We start from the raw sequence: 12,851 nt of genomic DNA, 5'->3' as shown, positions 1-12,851 counted from the left end.
TTCATTCGGGAGTGAGCAAAATGGAAATGAAGGATGAATTTTGAGTGAAAATTTTTTCGCGAATACAATATTTCCTTTTTTGGAAAAGGAAGTAAAAATGAGGAGTAGTTATTTGTATAAGCGATGCTTATACTAGTACGGTGTGGGAACTCCCGCCCTCAGCGGCCAAATTAAAACCAGATTTAAAAAAAAAAAAAACCCCGCCAAATTTGTCGCCAATTTGGCGACCAAAAGACTGGCGATACAACGCCAACTGTCCGACAAAGTATGACACCACTTGAGTTTGCATCAAAATTAACAATGATCCCCCCCCCCCAAAGGCGCAAAAGCCCACTTTAGAAACATCCGAATGCAACCAAAAGGGGAGGTGCACAACTAGAGCCCACTAGGCGTCTACGTACAGAATTTCAACTTCCTAGGGCTTACCGTTCTTGAGTTATGCGACACACATACGCACATACATACGTACATACATACATACAGGCGTCACGAGAAAACTCGTTGTAATTAACTCGGGGATCGTCAAAATGGATATTTCGCGCGTCTATACGTTCTTAGGCACTTACCCACGTGTGGTCGGGTCGAAAAAAAAAAAAAAAAAACTCAACATTCATTTCGGGGTGAGCAAAATGGAAAATAAGGCCGATTTTTGGGTGAAAATTTTTTCACGAATAAAACTGGGACTTACCGTTCTTGAGTTATGCAGCATACATACGCACATACGTACATACAGACGTCACGAGAAAACTCGTTGTAATTAACTCGGGAATCGTAATTACGGATATTTCGCGTGTCTATACGTTCTTATCCACGTGTGGTCGAGTCAGGGAAAACACTCAACATTCATTCGGGGGTGAGCAAAATGGAAATTGAGGTCGATTTTTGAGTGAAAACTTTTCGCGAATACAATACTTCCTTTTTTGTAAAAGGAAGTAAAAAACCCTCCTTCCAAAGGAGAGATAGAGAGAGAAGCGACAAAAGATGAAGTACCTAGTGAAGAAGTTTCGTCCGAACTTCCTCCAGTGCTGTCCCAGGATGTCCTCCACGCTCATCTTCTGATTGGCCAGCACCGACAGCCACGCCAGTACAGCCCAGATGCCGTCTTTCTCCCTGATTAAAAAAAAAAAGAAAGAAAGAAAATAATAATAATAATAATTTGAATTTTGACATCTTGAATTCAAGTTATGTTTTTCGCAATCACGAGTGTGTGTATGTAGGCAAGTGTGTTTGTGTGTGGGGGTATGTGTGTTGTTTGTAGGCGTATCTGTGTGCAGGCAGGTGTGTTTGTGTCTGTGTGCAGGCATAAGTGTGTGAGTAGTTGTGTGTATGAATGTGGGTGTGGGGGGTATGTGTATGTGTGTGTAGGCATGTGTGTTTGTGTCTGTGTGCAGGCATAAGTGTGTGAGTAGTTGTGTGTATGAATGTGTGTGTGTATGTGGGGGGGGGGGTATGTGTATGTGTGTGTAGGCATGTGTGTGTGTCTGTGTGCAGGCATAAGTGTGTGAGTAGTTGTGTGTATGAATGTGTGTGTATGTGGGGGGGGGGGGGTATGTGTATGTGTGTGTAGGCATGTGTGTGTGTCTGTGTGCAGGCATAAGTGTGTGAGTAGTTGTGTGTATGAATGTGTGTGTATGGGGGGGGGGATGTGTATGTGTGTGTAGGCATGTGTGTTTGTGTCTGTGTGCAGGCATAAGTGTGTGGGTAGTTGTGTGTATGTGTGTGTGTGTATGTATGGTGGTGTGTGTGTAGGCGTCTGTATGTATGCATGAATGTGTGAGTAGTTGTGTGTATTTGTGTGTGTGTGTGTATGTGTGGGTGTCTGTATGTATGCGTTTGTGTATGTGTGTGCGTGTGTAATTGTGTATGTATGCGCGTGTGTGTAGGATATGGATGCAACCTGGAGTTCGCTATAGGAGCAGCATCGTGAGGAGCCGGTCGACGGCGGTGCTGCAGAGGGTGCTGGTGGGAAAATAAAATCAAAGGACATCAAAACAGTCAAGTTAGAACAATGAGCAATTGTGATTGCTCAAAAATCAATTGAAAACAACAGCAGAAAAAGTTATTTAGAGTTAATAATGAAGGAGAAAACAAAAAGGACTTGAAGCTGATATTTTTTTGAGCAATCACGATTGCTTATTGCTATCATTTGACTATTTTGAGGTCCTATACTTTTATTTTCCCACCGACACCCTCTGCAGCACTACCGTCGATCGGCTCCTCACGATGCTGCTCCTCTAACGAAAACAGTCTCCATGTTGCGTCCATATCCTACAATTACACGCATACATACACGCACGTACACACACACAAACACACATACATACGCCTACACACAAACACATACACACACACGCATGCATACAGACACCTACACATACACACACAACTACCCACACACTCATGCCTGCACACAGACACAAACACATATGCCTACACACACATACACATCCCCCCCACACACAAACACTCATACACACAACTACCCACACACTCATACCTGCACACAGACACAAACACACATGCCTACACACACATACACATACCCCTACACACAAACACACATACCCCCCACACACATAAACACACACGCCGACATACACACAAAATTCAAATTATTATTATTATTATTATTATTTTTTTTTTTTTTGATGCTCCAGCTCCAAATATATTCTGGCTGCAGCAGTTGAACTAAATATTTATGCTCGCTTCTGAACTTCAGATTGAAATTTGCAACTTTTGTTTTGAAAGTTATGTTACAAAAATAACAACATGATGGATTAAAACAATGTTTTGTTTTTTAGTCTTTTTTATTTTATAAAACATTTTATTAAATGTATTTTGCTTTTTCAAACTTCTTTACAAGAATGGATGGCTGGAGTAACATTCATTTTTAATGTCCCCCTTTTTTTTCATTTTGTGTACAACGTAGCATCAGGTTTCACACGCCAACCCCTTTATTCGTACCCTTACATAAAAGTTTTGTGCCTTATCTCTAATGTCGTTTCCATTATTTTAAAAGTATTTTTTCTGAAAGAACATGCTTAAAAACATAGGATCTAACCATTTTTTAAATAATTTGTTTAAGTTTAATATTTTTTAAAAATTACTTAAACTGGGGGGCTTTCATTGTTTACATTTCTTGCCGATGACATCACAAATGATGAAACACCATTCTCTGTCGTCATCCACAGAGCAAAATATTTCATTCACATCTTTACTCACGTGTATTGGCAACGATAGGGTTGATAGCAAGCGTAGAGCGCAATTTTAATTCGCTTCTTGATTATCATAACGTGGAAACGCGGTACAAAGATGCGCCGAAGAGCATCATTTGTGACGTCATCAAGACCACGCCTTGTTTGAAAAATGGGACATTTAAAAAAAATAATTAAAAAATAACTGTTGGGAAAATGAAAGAATTTTCTAGGTCCATGTTATTTTTTTTTTTGCTTATTCTATCAATTTCAGTGACTAAAAGTACTACTTTTGACTGAAGGAAACAACGCCATTGAAAAAAAAGAAAGCTCTGAATTAAAAGATTACTAATAATAAAAAAAGTTTACTAAAAAAATTAAAATTAATTTGAATTCTTAAATTTTGAATTCAAATTATGTTTTTCGCAATCACGAACTGAGACAGGACCCCACTCATTGGAGTTATTGTTTCTAGAAACAGCTCCTGTCCCCCCCCCCCCCCAAGCCAGCCTCTCCTCCTGGGCGGTTACGTGAGCATAGTTGTGTGTGTTAGTGTGTAGGCTTGTGTGTGTGCGTAGACCTGTGTGTATGCACGTAGGCGTGTGTGTGTATGAGTGTGTGAGCGTGCGTGTGTGTAGGACATGGACGCCTCCGACCAGGAGAAGCAGATAGCTCAGGACCGGAGCAGCCGCGCCGCGCCGCCTGCAGAGGACGGTGGGCGGTGGTGCTGCAGAGGCTTCTGGTCCAAGCTGAAAAAGGCACGGACACCAAAAACGGTCAAATGAGAACAATAAGCAATCGTGATTGCTCAATAATAATAAAAAAGAAAGCTCTGAATAAAAAGATTACTAATAAAAGATTACTAATAATAAAAAAGATTACTAATAATAAAAAAAGAAAGCTCCTAATAAAAAAAATTACTAATAATAAAAAATTACTAATAATAAAAAAAAGCGGTTACTAAATTAAAAGTGTCTACTGGCCACTGGCTGTTAACCAAAAATTTTAAAGTTTTCAAGTCGATTTAAAATTATGGGAAAAATAGAGGATTCCTGGAACAGGGAAACTTTAAAGCTCCAGTTCTAGGGAGTGCACAGCTCTGGAGCGTTCGGGTTTTGGGCTTCTTTTCCAGTTCTGGGTACCTGGAGAAAAATGTTGGTAAAGCAAACTATACTAACAACAACAAAACTAAAGTAGTATTATAGGGGAATGCACATTTTTCTTGTAATGGAGTTGTTCCTTTCAGTCAAAAATACTATTTTTAGTCACTGAAATTGATAGAATAAGCAAAAAAAAAAAAAAAAAAACATGGACCGAGAAAATACTTTCATTTTCCCTACAGTTACTTTTTAATTAATTTTTTAAAATGACCAATTTTTCAAACAAGGCGTGGTCTTTATTATGACGTCACAAATGAAGCACTTTGGCAAATCTTTCCTCCACGTTTCCACATTATGATAATCAAGAAGCGAATTAAAATTGCGCGCTACGCTTGCTATCAACCCTATAGCCGCTATATAGATAGGCCGACGCATCAGCTTAAGCTTAGCCATTTTGGATTTTTCATTGTTGCACTGCTAGGGTTACCACAGCAAAGTTTCGGATTTCGCCAAATTTGCAGAACATAATATTTTATTCAATAAACAATTCACGTGCCGCTAATAATTGCTCACAGTGAACAATCACCAAACGCGATAACTCGCCAGAAAAGACAACACTCAAACACGTGCTCCGATCCAAAATGGCTAATCCATAGACTAATAAATAAGAGTAGACCGAGCTTTCTCAGACTTGCTGAGGAAAAAATTGGTTCATGGATACATCATGTGACTGGTGGGAGGCTTGGCAAAAACTTTGGCAGCATGGTTGCTAGATGGCAGGATTATCTATAGTTTGGCACTCGACATGTATTTTAAGACCTAATGTGTTTTCGATATAATTTTTTTTTCCAGGTGCAGAGATTGAACTGTTTTTCTTTTAGTTATGCATTATTTTTACATTAGTAATTAGTTTTTTGATCACTGTTATCAGTAACTTTTACTTTCATTTGGAACTGCTACGTCAGCGTTGGCGTGAACGTAATGGAGTAAACGTTTTGCGTTAACGCAAAAATGTATTAATCGGTATCTTAAATTGAAATTGTAGGTAAGAATCTTACCGTTGGCCGATTCTTTTTGGGCGCTTGCATCTTTAATTGCTTAGAGAGTTTGTGAAATTGAATAAAAAAAATGCACAGTACTACCTAAACGAAAAACTCATTCTATTAACAAAATATTTACAACTTAGAATAACAAATTTACAAATCGGACTCCATAAAAGATCATTCTTCCGAGTTCCATCAAATCTATTTATTTTATTTCTCGCGGGCGTTGATCGTCTGCTACGATCAACGCCCGCTGTTGCTAGGATATCCACCAGTCACATGGTTTGGTTTATGAGCAGCAAAAGGGTTGTCATAGCTCGGCCTATTCTTATTATTAGTCTATGGGCTAATCTTATTAAGCTGATGCGTCGAATCAACCCTATCGTTGCCAATACACGTGAGTAAAGATGCGAATTAAATATTTTGCTCTGTGAATGGCAACATTGAATGGCATTTCATCATTTGTGATGTCATCGGCAGAAGCAGTCTCATATAAAAATTAATAATAGTCGATGAATTGTCGTATGTGTCATATTTAGGCATACACAGTAAAAGGAAATATGTTTTATTGCGTGTTAATATTTAACATGACGAGATGCGTATGTATTACAATTTTCGTTACTCTAAAGCATAAACATTGAGTCGTCTCGTTTCTAGCCCCAAGTAACTCGCGTGTTTCAACAATGAAACTCGCGCCACGGCATGATAACTTGATAATATGATTTGGTAATGTTTGACATGCAGGGAATCGCTTTATTGTGACAAGGCTGAACTCGATCCGATTACTTAACGGTTTTACTGGTAAGACTGTGTCATTTCAGGGGAATGAAGAAACGAAAAGATGGTCAACAATGACCGCTATCTACTGGAGTTACGGGCTAATCCACTGGAGTTAGGGTTAAACTGTCAACTATTAAAATAACACCAAGCAAGCAATAGCTTCGTTCAAATCTAGAAGCAATCTTTACCCGTCCTACCATGACGGTGACTTTCTAGTCTTCCTTACTAATAATAAAGCTGAAAGTCTCTCTGTCTGCTTACGTTCGACGAGCACGACCGGTAGCGACCGGTTAGTTAATCACGTGACAGCTAATGATCACGTGCTACAATCAACAGCTTAGAATGATAACCGATGCGGTAACCGGTTGATCACAGAACGCTGCGGTTAGTAACCGGTAACTTACTGGTCGACCGGTGAGGTTCGTCGAACGCAAGGTCTGTCTGTCAGGATCTCTGTGACGCTCATAGCGCCTAGACCGTTGGCACAAAGTTAGTTTGTAGCATGGGGGTGTGCACCTCGAAGCGATGTTTCGAAAATTCGATTTTGTTCTTTTTCTATTCCAATTCTAAGAACAAAATTATCATAAGATGGACGAGTAAATTACGAAATTATCATAACGTGGAACCGTAACATGGACACAAGCCAATTGGCGAGATACCAAATTATCATAACGTGGAACCGTAAGATGGGCACAAGCCAATTGGCGAGAAAATTCACCACACATTATTTGTAAATATACAGGCGAACCAAAAGACCTTTTAATTTTTCTATTACGGGCAAAGCCGTGCGGGTACCACTAGTAAACAATAAAAGCGCATCGGTTAAAGTAATTTTTTAAAAATATTAAACTTAAACAAATTATTTAAAGCATGGTCAGATCCTATGTTTTAAGCATGCTCTTTCAGAAAAAAAATACTTTTAAAATTTTGGAAACAACCCCATTGGAATGTTTATCGAAGATTTCCCCCCGAGAGCAAAAGGTCAATAAAAACTATCCACTAAAATAGAATATCGATGTAAAATGTTCACGGGAAAAAATGTAGTTAAAATAAAAATTTGGTTTTGTCCGGTTAAGGGATCACAGTGCCTCAAAAATGATCAAACGATCAAAAAATATTTTATTGCTTATTTCAAAACTACAAATTATTCCAAACACAGGGAAAAAGTTTCATTGCTTTAGTTCAAATATTTAAAACTAGTGGAACCTGCACGGCTTTGCCCGTAATAGAAAAAATTAAAAGGTCTTTCGGTTCGCCTGTATATTTACAAATGTATGGTGAATTTTCTCTCCAATTGGCTTGTGCCCAGGTTACGGTTCCACGTTATGATAATTTGGAATCTCGCCAATTGGCTTGTGCCCATGTTACGGTTCCACGTTATGATAATTTCGTAATTTATCATAGTTTTTTTCTTAAAATTGGAATAGAAAAAGAACCGCATCTAATTTTCGAAATATCGCTTTGAGGTGCACACCCCCATGCTACAAACTAACTTTGTGCACTTTATTATTAGTAAAGATAAAGAAGATAAAGATAAAGATTCTTTCCCATTTTATTAAATTTCTGCGAAAAATGGGCTTAAAATTGGAATAGAAAAAGAACAAAATCGAATTTTCGAAACATCGCTTCGAGGTGCACACCCCCATGCTACAAACTAACTTTGTGCCAAATTTCATGAAAATCGGCCGAACGGTCTGGGCGCTATGCGCGTCACAGAGATCCAGACATCCTCCGGACAGAGAGTCTTTCAGCTTTATTATTAGTAAAGAAGTTATGAGTGGTTTTAGGCCGTGCTCGCTATGTGTTCTTATGCAAAAGAAAAACTTGAAACTGCTTTTTCTCGATGATCGTTTTTTTTTTGTGTTTTCATGTCATTAGAATCCCTAAGGATTTTTTTTCTGTTAAAGATACAGCTTTAAAGTAATACTTTTTGCAATTGGGATAACATGTTTGACAAAACTGTGCATTGGATAAGCATTTTACAAATTACTCAAATGTTTAGAGCATGTTATACCTTTAAAAACAAAATTTTTTTTTAATTATGTAAAAAATCGTAATTTTTTTAATCACAGAAAATGTTCCAATACATATATAAACAAATGAATGCACAGATTTTTAGAGATGAATATTGTGATTGCTTAACAAAAATCTTTTTTTAAATAAGTTAAAAAACAAAAAAGCCTTAGGGATTTTAAAAAATTGAAATTTCCATAATTTTTTTGAATTTTTAAAAAATATGGGCAATATTTTAAGATTTTGAAAATAAATTATTGGTTGCGAAATGAGTGTGTATGTTATGGGTTCAAAGGTTGTGTTCGACGAACCTCACCGGTTAACCGGTAGGTAACCGGTTACTAACCGCAGCGTTCTATGATCAACCGGTTACCACAGGGGTTACCATTCTAAGCAGTTGATTGGAGCACGTGATCGTTAGCTGTCACGTGATTAAATAACCAGTCGCGCTCGTCGAAAGTAAGCAAAGGAAAACACAATACAGTCGAACCTCCATATATCGAACTTCCACATATCGAAATTTTCTATATATCGAAATCCCGACTCTGGAGTACATCTCCGCAAAATAGTCGAACCTCCATATATCGAACTTTCACATATCGAAATTTTCTATACATCGAAATCCCAGCAAATTTCTATGTTCATTGCATAGAAAAATTGTTTCTATATATCGAAAAAATCTCTATATATCGAATTTTTTTTCGAGACATTCGTAGATTTTTTTTTTTCCTCTTTAGACTGTTTGTCTCATGAAAAATAAAGGTTAGGGGAGAACATTATGTTCACTAAAGGTTGCTACGAAACTCATAAGGAATCTGGGGTTGAGGGGTGTGAAGATAGGTCGTTGTTTCGTTCTGGAGTTCTTAAATTTCCTCCAGTTTATTTGAAATCTTAGTTGTCACCAGTAACACTGTAAAATCAGTTTAAAGTTATCCTTTTTGTTTGTTGATTATCATTTCTAGTCTTCTTAGCTTCAGTAACAATCAGTCAAGTTAAGTAGATTAATTTTTTACTTTTCTCTCGATCACATTTGTTAAAACGAAAACCCCCTCATGTGGCGGATCAAGTTGAATTACCGAAGAATGAAGATGTATGAAGGCGCAAAAATGTAATTTCTGTTATTCTTTTAATTCTTAACTTTCGTTTAATCCGATGCTCGTATAAATTAGAAATTAGGTTTCATACACGAAAATTAGCTTTAATTTTAATGTTTTAGGATAAAATAAGATCGTTTCTTTATATCGAAATTTCTATATATCGAATTTTTTTCTGGCAATTTGCTACTTCGATATATGGAGGTCCGACTGTATTCATAAATTTAAAAAAAAATTTTCAAAAGGTACCACCCAATAAACTGTTATTAAGTGTTATATGATGAAAGAAGCTAGCAATGTATTTGGTCCGTGTGCTTTCAGTGTGGATGTACTTCAGCATGATTGGCAGATACTACTTCACCTTTATTAAACAGGTCCTCATCATCGATTTCTTGTTCGAATGGATTGAGAGATGGACAACTATCGAAGTTTTCAAGCAATGGAAGACACGGAAAGACTCCTAGAGAGCCGGCGGGTTGAAAGGGAGGTGAGTGTTTTTACCCCCTTTTTGAATTAGACTGGTACCCTGTATGCAGGGACTTTTATTTTTAACCCCTGACAACAAAGGAAGGGGTTTTGTAAATTGTAAAATTCAAATAAGTTAGAAAACACTATGAGGTAAGTAAAGTTAAAATTTATTTACATTAAAAGGGATTAGTAAAATTTAGGCTTGCGCCTTCAAAACACAACTGAAACTACAACATTTCGACCGATGCAATCTGTTTTTATCTCTTGCCGTTGCCAATTTTATTTTACAATATTTTACAGCAACGGTGCCCTCTTCTGAATTAATCTGGCCGTGACAAGGGGGTTATAAGTTTGACGTGTCTGTGTATCTCTGTGTGTGTATCTGGCACTCTAGCGCCAAAACGGATGGACGATTTTGGAAAAAAAAAACTGTTCGAAAAGAGAGTTGGTCGAGAGTGTTCTTATCTAGATTGCGTCTTCGGATGACATTCATTAACGAAGATATTAATTAAAAACCTCTAAAAGGGTTTTTGCGATTTTTGCACTGAAAATATATAAAAATTTTAAAATTTACTGTCTAACCACGGATTGTATGGAAAGGCAAACATCCGGTTCACACGCGGAAATGGAAGCATCGATTAGCTATCAGCACAGACTAATAATAAGAGTAGACCGAGCTATGGCAACCCTTTTGCTGCTCATAAACCAAACCGTGTGACTGGTGGATATCCTAGCAACAGCGGGCGTCGATCGTAGCAGACGATCAACGCCGGCGAGAAATTAAATAAATAGAATTGATGGAACACGGAAGAATGATCTTTTATGGAGTCCGATTTGCAAATTTGTCATTCTAAGTTGTAAATATTTTGTTAATATAGTGAGTTTTTCGTTTAGATAGTAGTGTGCATTTTCTTTAGTCAATTTCAATAACTCTCTAAGCATTAAAAGATGCAAGCGCCCAAAAAGAATCGGCAAACGGTAAGATTTTTACCTACAATTTCAATTTAAGGTACCGATTAGTACATTTTTGCGTAAACGCAAAACGTTCACGCCAACGCTGACGTAGCAGTTCCGAATGAAATAAAAGTGACTGAAAACTGATGAAAAACTAATTACTAATGTCAAAACAATGCATAACTAAAAGAAAAACAGTTCAATCATCTCTGCACCTGGAAAAAAAATTATAATAAAAACACATTACGTCTTAAAATACATGTCGAGTGCCAAACTATAGATAATGTTGCCATCTAGCAACCATGCTGCCAAAGTTTTCGCCAAGCCTCCCACCAGTCACATGATGTATCCATGAACCAATTTTTTCATCAGCAAGTCTGGGAAAGCTCGGTCTACTCTTATTATTAGTCTATGGTTATCAGGGATGTCAGATTTTGCAGATGTATGTTAGCCTCTAAATTAAGCAGAGTCTCATTCAAATCAGCGGAGAACGCGCATAAAATTTTTATTTTCCCCCTCATTCAGATGGAGTCGCCTTAACTGGATGTTTGCCAATTCCATACAATCCGTGGTCAAACAGTAGTACCAAAATAAAGAGTATTTTTTTCTGCGTCTCATGGATTGTGTTATGAGCTTCCACGTTACCTAGAACTCGACTTATAACGCTTCAAAACCGATTTAAATACGTATAAGCCTTTATTCACTCGACTGGTAACGGAATTCATTGTTGGCCGACAAGGAAGTTAAAAGCAATGATTTAAAATTTTTATCTGTTGCCAGTTTCCATTTGTTAAAAAAAAAAAAAATACTTGTAATTGATTTTTAATAGTATAAGGCTTTTACAACGATTTTCAATTTTCCCTCTTGATTCTGTACTTTCGACTCATTCGGGTTTTTTTAAAAATTTTTATTACTTTTTTTCAAGTGTTTAAGGAAACCAATCTTTTCGAGTTTGTTGAAGCAATATTACGCAAGGGCTCACTACTTATTTATAACTGGTATTGGAATAATATTGAATCTTGGATATAAGTTAAATCATTTCTATTCCATGTGCTTTCATCTGTACTCAATAATGCATTTTGGAATTGAATTGTAAGGACTTAATTTAAAAGTGCTGGAACTATTTCCTCCTAGGTATTTTTCAGTTATAAGTAGGGAAATGTGGGGTAAAGTGAAATAGAAGTGAAATGGTGAAACATTTACTCTTGTTTTGCACTACCTATCTGATAGTATTGTAACTATGTAGTAAGTCTATTCCAGTCAAGAAAACGAGCTGATGTGTGCATCACATGACTTCCTTTTACTCCAATTTAATGTCATTTCCCCATTACTGGCAATTTTGATGGGATTCAATAATTTACTCTCTAAATATCACCAACAGTGGCCAAATTGAAACCAGATTTTAAAAAAAAAACAGCCATATTTGTCGCCAAGTTAGCGACAAAACTTGGCTACCAAAAGACTGGCGAGATATCGCCAAAGGTCCGCCAAATAATAACACCACTAGAGTTTACATCGAAATTAACAATGATTTTCCTCCAAAAAGGGGCAAAAGACCCCCTTTAGAGCATCCGAATGCAACCAAAAAAAGAAGTGCACAACTAGACCCCACTAGGAGTCTACGTACCAAATTTAAATTTCCTAGGACAGTCCGTTCTTGAGTTATGCGACACACATACACACATACGTACATACAGACGTCACGAGAAAACTCGTCGTAATTAACTCGGGGGTCGTCAAAATGGATATTTCGGGTGTCTGTACGTTCCTAGGCATATATCCACGTGTGGTCGGGTTGAAAAAAAAAAAACTCAACGTTCATTTGGGGGTGAGCAAAATAGAAATTAAGGTCGATTTTTGAGTGAAATTTTTTTCGCGAATACAATACTTCCTTTTTTGTAAAAGGAAGTAAAAAGTGATTGTAAATCATAAAATTTTTACTTAAAAATGCCTGTAAATACAGTAGAAGACCGTTATAACGCAGACCTTGGTACCAGAGCTTTTGCGTTATACAGGATTTTGCGTTATATAGATCATTTCCCAAATTTTGAAACTAACATTCAGAATATATCTACATATTAGCACTTCAGAATGAGTTTTATGTGCAATGAGTATTAAAGCACCAATATTACAATTAGTTGTTCACAAATAAATATGTTTCACAATCAAAAGAAAATCATTATCCTGTACTTCATAAGCTCGCAT

General features: G+C 37.0%; 1 protein-coding gene across 1 annotated transcript in view; it reads right to left on the bottom strand.

The window, feature by feature from the left end:
* The window catches only part of LOC129232776 (phosphoglucomutase-like), a 59,984-nt gene that overhangs the window by 19,584 nt on the left and 27,549 nt on the right, over positions 1–12,851 (bottom strand). Inside the window, 1 exon segment of the mRNA XM_054866879.1 lies at positions 991–1,110. Within this exon segment, the coding sequence (XP_054722854.1) occupies positions 991–1,110 (120 nt within the window).

This window comes from Uloborus diversus, unplaced genomic scaffold, assembly GCF_026930045.1.
Source record: "Uloborus diversus isolate 005 unplaced genomic scaffold, Udiv.v.3.1 scaffold_14, whole genome shotgun sequence".
In the NCBI taxonomy this organism is placed as follows: domain Eukaryota; kingdom Metazoa; phylum Arthropoda; class Arachnida; order Araneae; family Uloboridae; genus Uloborus; species Uloborus diversus.
The sequence above is the reverse complement of the archived record's forward strand: the minus strand, read 5'-3'. Positions and strand labels throughout refer to the sequence as shown.